Raw genomic sequence first — 8,565 nt, forward strand, 5'->3', positions numbered from 1 at the left:
CGATTGGGGATTGTGTCCACGCACGTGAAGCTTTCAATGGGTCTGATTGTTCACAGCCAGTTGGATTCCATTGAGAGAAAGTGTCATCTGATACATTATATACCCTGTAGTTTAATTGGTAGACTTCATTGATTGATTTGATTGACATAAGAGGCGTCACATCGATCACAGTGACCGAACTGCTCCTCCTGCTGGCCGGTCCTTGCACGAGGCTCAAAGGGAAAGTGTTTATTCTGGGATCACTCGTATGTTTGACCTTCACTGTGGAGATGTTTTGTCAGTTTTATCGCTCACCTGCTGATGGTGAAAGTTCGTCTGTCCTTACCCGAAACGATAAAAGAAAGACGAGACTTTTGGGACATCGTCTCTGTTCTAGAAGACATTTGTGCACCTACATTTTAAAACTTTGATATGTATTGAGATTTCATTGATAACGGTGTATATTTCAAACTAGAACATGTCTGGAGTGGACCTTTATAGAGAATTATAAAATATAAAACTTATTTTCCCCCTCTTACCCGTAGCGCTAGTCAACAATGTAATTTCCTTTTTGGAGTGAGTTGTCTAGTTTTTCAGGTTGGAGATGTCGGAACAACAAGGCCTGTGGATTATTTAAAGGGATCTTTTTTTTATTACTGACATCTTGACTTCTCGCAGCAGTAAAAGGGCACTAAAACTAGTTTTGTCCCACACAGTTTTTGCACATGCCTGTCTTCAGAGAGGTCGGGGGTCAGTTTGGGGGTCAGCGCTCTGCTCGGGCTCTGGAATAGGACCTGAAAGGGCGCTTTTAAAAAGCTGTGAAAGGCCACCCCGTGTAGTAGTCATGTATCAATATAAAAAACACACACCTGTCGTGGCTGTGAACGAATGATTTTATTGGTCAAAGAGTCACAGAGATTAAACAGAAACCAGAAGCAGAAATATCCCATCAGACATTCACATTCCCACGATTCATACGAACATCCATCCCATTAATAAAAGACATTTATTCAATGCTGATCCCATTGTCACACAGGAGACATTTCCTGACAGGATTGTCAACTTTTACATTGTCATCATTAAAAAGCTTAAAACAAACACAAATTGGGGGGAAAAAAACTGTTAAAAAATATTCACAGTCGAACAGATAAACTACTGATATGTGGAAAAGTAAAAATAAAGATGTAAAGCTTAACAGGTTTCATGTTTTCGTACATGATTTATCTTTGTCAGCGTGACTCAACTGAGTCAACTGTAGCTTTGTTCTTTTTAAAGGGAGTCTGTCTGTGGACCCGTCTCTTTGTTTCTGTGGCCTCACATCTTCCTTCCTCATTCTTTCAGCCAGCTGAGCAGCTGAGGCGTGTAATAGGTGATGATGATGTCAGCGCCTGCAGCACACAGGTGGAGAAACAAAAAACAAAATTCCGGCAGTCAGGTTAAATCTAGATTAAATTTACAATGAAATGTATCCATATTTGGGGACACTAATTGTCAATCTGAAACTACATTCACAAGCCTTTTCCCTTCACATACTGTCACTATTAGCGTCACATTGTTCATGTTGAACGCCTTCCCTTGGCATGCAGGCTGTGCATTGTCCTGTCTCTATGACAACGGGCTTTGAAGTGTCACCATAAAGAACGACTTTTGCCTTCAGGCGTAGTCGTCCGACCTGTTGAACAACACGACTAAACCTCAGCCGCGATGCGCGTGGCCGCGGCGACGTGAGCGTCCACTCCGCCCGCGTCCTCTCGTGTCCTCTCACCTGCCCTGCGGAAGGCGGTCATGGCCTCCATCACAGCGGCCCGCAGGTCGAACGCTCCGGCCTGCGCCCCGTGCCACATCATGGCGAACTCCCCCGACACGTTGTACACCGCCAGGGGGTGAGTCGGGAACTGAGGAGAAGAGTCACTGTCATCAATGAGGAGACTCCCTCCAAAAGAATCACGGGTCGATTGTCGAATGTCTTCTGGTCGAAAACGCGTCACGGCGATATTGTCCTCCGTTGACGAGCAGCCGGTTTAGTTACAGACCTTGTCCTTGACTTCTCTCACGATGTCCAGATAAGGCAGACCTGGTTTCACCATCAGCATGTCAGCTCCTTCTCTCACGTCTCGCTCCTGTGCAGAACCACTGACGGTGAGACCAGCGCTCGTACCCCCGCAGCCCCAACGCTCACACGCAAACGGCGCTTACCACGGCCCGGAGGGCGAGTCCTCTGGCTCCGGGTGGCAGCTGGTAGCATCGTCTGTCCCCAAACGCCGGCTTGGACTGCGCAGCATCTCTGTAAGGCGCACACACACGTCAGGGAGTCGTCGCACTGATCCGTTTACACTCCGTCTCAGAGAGCTTCCTTACCTGAACGGGCCGTAATAGCAAGAGGCGAACTTTGCACTGTAGCTCAGCACTGAAGCCTGGAGGAGTGCAAAGAGAAAAAAAGATGCACGGGAACTATCACCAACAATGAATGTTTCCTCCTAACAAGTGCTGTGTGTATCACAGCTTCACAGCGTAAATTATTAGTCTCTGCCATTGTGGTATTACTATATACTGTTGCTCTGTTTGATAACTTCCTCCATTACCATGAACAATCACAATCACTTTTGACTCAATTCAAAATTCACCATTCAGATATATTACTGGCTGTTCAGCTTTTGTAGGACCACTACAAGTTCCATTGAGGTATGCTGGAGTGGAAAGTTTCTACGTTTCTTCTGTGAGATGCATGTAATGGTAAAACATGTTGTAACATTTGTCTTGTGCTAAACCCGGGTTTGTGTTTGTATTTGACCGTGATGGGCAAAGACAGAAAGATTTAAGGTTTGCAGCCGGGAGTTAACTTGGTCTCACAGACGCTGGAACAAAGGAGCAGTGTGTGTTACCCTCAGCTTCACCTGGGTTCTTATCTCAACTTGATTTGTAGCTTCTCGTAACTGGCACTGTGGATGGTCTTCATGTGTTTAAAAACTTGTTCTTACTGCTCGGAGACGCCATTACACCGAACGCTGAAATACGTGCTAGTGTGTTCGACCTCCTGCTTATAAGCAATAGTTAGAGCCAGATATATCTGCGGAGAATTGCTCATGTAATCTTTTTCTCTTCTAAATAAATGTTAAGTTTTGACTTTAAATTGATCAACGGGCTGGATCCTTCTCATCAACCAACTCGGGGGGATCGGAGATCCCGACACTTTACACTGCAGCGATTTTATGTCATTTACCTTGTTCCCCATACCGTTAGATATGAGGGCATGTTTTATGGCTCTGACCCTCCCGTCCATCATGTCGGAGGGAGCGATGATGTGACAGCCTGCGGAGCAAGACGACACCAATAGCATCGGCCATTAAAGAGCGACATCAGCCATAAAACGCTACATCCCTTTGGTCTTGAACTGAAGACCAAACTTTCTCACCGGCGCGAGCGTAGGCCACTGACACTTCTGCCAGGCGCAGACAGCTGGCGTCATTGTTCAGAGTTCCGTCGTCGTTCAGGATACCTGCAGGAAAAACAACATTAGTAATGAAATCCAAACACCTGGTTATCGTTTCTCCCCTTGTTTCCGCTGCTCTTTAAGTTAAATGAACAGAGGTCATGGAAGATACCGACCGCAGTGTCCGTGGGACGTGTAGGGACACAAGCAGACGTCGCACGCCACCAGCAGCTCCGGGAACAAAGACCGGATCTTCTTCACCGCCAGTACAGCGGGCGTGTCGTTGGTGTCGGCGCCTGAACCCCTGTCGTCCTGACGGGGAAGAGACTAGGTCAGCGAGTTGGTCTCTTTCCACAGCCCCTGGACATTAATCTGCTTGTAAGCACACTTTTCATCCAGACACTAGAGCGTTGGTGCAGCCCGACACCAAACGCCCACATATTGTATCCTTAGAACATATTGTAGTGCACCTAAGGAATGAGTGCTGTGTTGGATGTCACAGAAACTGTGATGAACGCAAATCCCACTGTTGTTACAGTTGGATTTTCAACTTCCCCCCTCCACCTCTTTTACTTTTACATACCTTTTCTATCTTTGCAGGCACACCAAAGATCAGCACACATTTCAAGCCATTGTCCACAAGAGGCTGCAACATTCCCTCCAGCTTGTTCACCCCGTATCTATGGATGGGGACACATAGGAGTGAAACATCAAAACACATAAGGGGAATGTTTGAAGTCACAATGAAAACGATCTTAAAGGGTTTTATTCAGAACAAGGAACTGTGTTCTCATGTGCATCGACGAAAACTGTCAAATTTCAAACAACTCTGTACAGTTCAGTCTGTGCGTCTTGTGAGTTGAGGCACAAAAAGTGACGGCAGGTTTGCAGTTTGGTTTTGCTGCGTGGGAAATAGAAGTCTAACGGATTCTTTTCTTATCTTGGTCCAGGTCCAGCCTTTGGCTGCGGGTCCACCCTGCCTGACTGCCTTTATCTGAAGACAACACCCTCTGTGGGTTTACAGCTGCAGGGTGACAATGTGTGTTTGAGACAAGACCATTGTTTAAGTTTTCCCAAAAGTGGCGTGTAATGCATGTTTAAATTGGGACTTTAATCCCCCCTGCAGTAACACAAAAGGTATTTCGACATGGTTTTCCTCATGATCGTACACAAAAACAGGGGCTTTGTTGTAAAGACTCGACTGACTGTGTTGGATTCAGGTTGGGGATGGCTACAATGGGATCCGGCCCTCTTACCTGGCCTGTCCCGGCAGGCTGCCAATGGGCTCCACAGCATCGGCACTGTCTCTGTGGGAGAGTGACAAAGAGCCAAGCTTGACGTCTAATCCATTGGAACAATTCCTCAACCCCCGATCTCAAAACTACTGTACATTTATTGTCATGCCTTTTCATGAGATTGCAATTTGGAAATAGAGAGTTTCATTTACGTGACGAAGACCGGGTAGATGAGATTGTCGGGTCTTAAGTCGGCGACGCAGGTCTGCCAGTATCGCAGCGTTGGATGGAAATAGCCACTGTGGATGATGGACTCCGCCGGTGTCTGCATCTTTACTCTGAGACAGAGAACATTAGTGAGAACACGCAAAGGGCAACACGGGGAAGAGGTCAGGTCCTGTTAGTCAAAACACCGCTTCACGCTTCACCACGGCTCAGTCACCAATGAAACTGACCAGGCATGCGTGATGCTTCTTCTCCAAACAGCAGCACGGCTCTGTATGAACACGCCACAGGTTTTCAAAACTCTATTAAATAGAAGCCTTTCACTTTAATTGGCAATTTATTACTGTTTGTTTTTCTCCATGAACATGCATTTCCTCTGCACACGTTGCATGACATAACTTCTTTTCGCAGCAGGACTAAGGTCATTTTATTCAACTGTAATTAGTAATTACAGTTCATTTACAGGGCCGAGCGGATGGGTGATAATAGTTTAGCGTGTATCGGTTGTGATATCAGGACCCGCATTGATGACGTGATATGAAATTGATCCCTTGTGGCAATGTGATCCCCATAGAGTTATGACCTCGGATGTGAGCAAAGCAAAGCAGATTCAGGAAATTACAATTTAAGCAGTTTCAAAAGGAGGAAAATGACTACGTAGTGTTTAGGTTACAGACGTGTGCGATCCTGAGCTATTCAACCAGAAGGCGTAATCACTATGGCGCGTCGTTTTGTAACCTTGGCTGGCGAAAAACCCTTCATTCTACACGTGTAACACGTGCAGGGACTGACGTAGCCACGACAACTGTGTTAAGTCTTCAATATTAGCCTCGGAAAACTTGAATGAAAACACTGTAAATTATTCAGTAAGTCGGTGTACTCACCCCTGAAAATGAAGAGTCCGCGACTTCTCCTCACTTCTGTCAACTCAGAGTGTTTCTTCTCTGGTTTTGTCTGACGTTTCGCGGGTGACTTGGTGACGAACTACCGCCCCCTACCGACTGGGGCGCGCATCTGATTAAACCGGGGCTGAAGGAAGAACGCCATCCAAGTGCCATTTTTTACATTTTTGTTACAACTAAATGCAGTTTATAAACACATCGGGATTGTGTGGAAGGTACAAGTGGAGCCGTCGGAACACAAACGCATCAATTAGAAAATAATTGCGATATGAACAAAAAATCAGTCGGTCCTCTCGGCCTCCGTACAATCGGTCTCGCGACATTTCCCAGGAGGAAACGCAGCTACGATGCTACCGGATTGATAGCTTTACGGTATTGACGGTTTCACCACCGGCTGGATGGAGAAGAAAACGCCTGACTGTTATTAAGGTAAAGTCATGTGCGTGGGCAGTAAAATAACTGTGTGTTGTGGGTAATTAGATGGTCTGTACTCACGTTGTCTCTTGACTCTGTGGTCATCTTACGTTGTAGGGTAATAATGGCTAACGATGCTCTCTGTATCATCGATGTAACGTTAACGTTTTTATAGCAATAACGTCAAGTTGCGTAAGTAGACTTTTCAAACTCAGCCTACCATTGTCAGCTGGTATCCAGCCGAGGTTATTCAGTGTAAATATTCAGCGGACAATGTGATGAAATCAAGGAGGGTAACCGCTGCCTACCTTCACTGCACTAATACTGGGACATGTAATCTGGGCCTCCCTACTCTGCTGTATAGTCAATGTGTGGCTGTTTGCCCCTAGTTGTTTTCTTCATAAACATCTGTCGGATGTAACGATCTTCTTTACGTAATGCTGTGTTTTCTTTGTCATAAATAAGGAAGGGTTTCCAGAGATTGGGAGCACTTCCTGCCATCAAATTCCTGATCATCATCCTAAGGGTGGATTTGAAGATGTAGCCAAGAGTGCGGTGGGTCACCTTCTGCAGCACCTCAACAATCCTGAGTAATCAGTAACTTCTCGCTGCGATCCGAAGTCTGGAGCCCTCTGCACCCGAACCCCGGCTGCCTTGTGCGCTAGTCTGCCACCATCAGTCAGTCCGCAGCTGGTAGAAGACCCTTCTGACCTCCGTTATGCTGTTCTCCTTGAAGGAACTGGTCCAGTGGCTGGGCTTTGCCACCTTTGAACTCTTTCTCCACCTGCTAGCCTTTCTGGTCTTCAGCATGCTGGTCGCTCTGCGAGCCGACATGTTCACCCCCGCGCTGAGCTGGTGGGTGGTGTTTGTTCCGCTGTTTGCTGCCGACGGCCTCAGCACCTACTTCACGGCCATCGTGTCAATCCGTCTCTACCAGGAGAATGAGAAGCGCCTGGCCGTGCTGCGGCTCCTCTGGGTGCTGACGGTGCTCAGCCTGAAGCTGGTGTGCGAGGTGCTGCTGTGCCAGAAGCTGGCGGAGCAGGAGCAAGCCAGAGACCTGTGGTTTGGCCTCATCGTCTCGCCGCTGTTCATCCTGCTGCAGCTGCTGATGATACGAGCGTGCCGCGTCAATTGAGGAGCGAGGCCGACCACACGGGAAGAAAGAGCAATCGTCATCTGCCATTAGAGATTTAAAGCGTAACAATGGTGTCAATTTTCTTTTGGCTGCTTTTTCTACACATAGAAAAGCCACATTCACGTTCGCTGGTCCGGAACAGAGTTTGTACATATTTGTGTTTCTAATAGCTACGAAATGGACACAACTCCATCCTCGATTGAGTCATAGTGCAGTATTTCTCTCCCCAGGAAAATGTAGGCTATTGTATACCAGCACCATGAGTTCTCAATGAGATTGATGGGGGGGGTTACTGGTGTTTGTTTTTTGATACTTTTAGGAATACGAAGAATCAGCAGTACATGTGTATTTGGGTCATGGTGTGCCTTTTACACTGTGCAATCAATGTTTAAACAATGAGCCATGAGGACCATGTCTACCACAGTTATGTTTTAATGCACATGTGCACAATACACATGTCAGTTTAATAAACAGTTGAAACCTGAAGGCTGCAATGCCCCAGGCACTTTTTTGGACATCTGTCTTGAGTAACAGAGCTGAAGAGATGCAGCAAAAAATGTTTTTTTTTTCCTCCCAGAGGAAGACGTTGCTTGCCAACACAATTTGGTTAGGTTAATTATCATGTGTCTTACTTTGTTGCCTGTTTCAAGAAGTGTTGCTCACCCCCCCCCCCCTTCCTTCTCCACAAGTTGCCGCGCTTGTCATTTCCATCAAGAACAGTCTGAAGAGCAATAAGCTGTCTCTGAAACTTCGTCTGCTGAAAGTCTCACATCCACGTAGGAAAACTGAATGTGATTTCTTCAGTCAGTTGTGTGCACACGTCTTCTCTATATATTACTATTTATTTGTACGATATGTAATATATTTGATCTGAGTTTGATCATATCTTGTGGATGTAATAGATGTATTGAAGGTCTCATTTTAAGGGAAATGTTGTCAGATTCTGTGTAATATGTATATGTTGATTTTGGAAATAAATTGACAATCTTATTTATGTTCTCAATGTTCTTTTTATTGCACCCCTATTGTCGTCTGCATATACTTTTATTTTACTTTTTTAGTCTTGGTCTACCTGGCCGCCAGGAGGCGCTACTGGACTTTTTAAAATATGTAGCACCATACTGATTTTATAGTTTGAACGTCAATTTTACAAATTCCTTCTTAAAATGAGGTGATGAACAGAGAAAAATGTCATTTTCCTGATTATGTTTTACAGTAAATTCAACACGCAGTGAAAACCAGTCT

The 8,565-nt window shown here is 45.8% G+C and overlaps 2 protein-coding genes across 3 annotated transcripts; one reads left to right on the forward strand and one right to left on the reverse strand.

Moving 5' to 3' along the window:
* Positions 1-854: 854 nt before the first annotated feature.
* On the reverse strand, positions 855-5,881 carry alad (aminolevulinate dehydratase). The gene is made up of 12 exons (XM_040197027.2): positions 5,754-5,881; positions 4,857-4,982; positions 4,666-4,716; positions 3,993-4,089; positions 3,586-3,721; positions 3,392-3,475; positions 3,200-3,288; positions 2,338-2,393; positions 2,176-2,263; positions 2,013-2,099; positions 1,745-1,874; positions 855-1,367 (listed from the first exon to the last, which is right to left on the reverse strand). The coding sequence occupies exons 2-12, from the start codon at positions 4,973-4,975 to the stop codon at positions 1,309-1,311; spliced, it is 996 nt and encodes a 331-aa protein (XP_040052961.2). The 5' UTR covers positions 4,976-4,982; positions 5,754-5,881; the 3' UTR covers positions 855-1,308.
* Positions 5,866-8,310, forward strand: tmem203 (transmembrane protein 203). 2 transcript variants are annotated; one of them, XM_040197028.2, is made up of 2 exons: positions 5,866-6,200; positions 6,651-8,310. In XM_040197028.2, exon 2 carries the CDS (start codon positions 6,904-6,906, stop codon positions 7,318-7,320), a length of 417 nt encoding a protein of 138 aa, XP_040052962.1. In that variant the 5' UTR covers positions 5,866-6,200; positions 6,651-6,903; the 3' UTR covers positions 7,321-8,310. The 2 variants fall into 2 exon arrangements, with proteins under 2 accessions (XP_040052962.1, XP_077944320.1); XM_078088194.1 differs by having other exon boundaries at positions 6,100-6,200; positions 6,655-8,310.
* Positions 8,311-8,565: the final 255 nt, after the last annotated feature.

This window comes from Gasterosteus aculeatus, chromosome 14, assembly GCF_964276395.1.
Source record: "Gasterosteus aculeatus chromosome 14, fGasAcu3.hap1.1, whole genome shotgun sequence".
Taxonomy (NCBI): Eukaryota; Metazoa; Chordata; class Actinopteri; order Perciformes; family Gasterosteidae; genus Gasterosteus; species Gasterosteus aculeatus.

What these genes read in the sequence shown, in the direction of transcription:
- alad (XM_040197027.2), bottom strand. Translation starts at nt 4,975, where the DNA reads ATGCAGACACCGGCGGAGTCCATCATCCACAGTGGCTATTTCCATCCA. An exon ending in ATCTACCCGGTCTTCGTCAC is followed by an intron (nt 4,717 to 4,856) that starts GTAAATGAAACT and finishes ACTCTCCCACAG; the next exon opens with AGACAGTGCCGATGCTGTGG. An exon ending in GACTCGCCCTCCGGGCCGTG is followed by an intron (nt 2,100 to 2,175) that starts GTAAGCGCCGTT and finishes GGTTCTGCACAG; the next exon opens with GAGCGAGACGTGAGAGAAGG.
- tmem203 (XM_040197028.2), top strand. Translation starts at nt 6,904, where the DNA reads ATGCTGTTCTCCTTGAAGGAACTGGTCCAGTGGCTGGGCTTTGCCACC.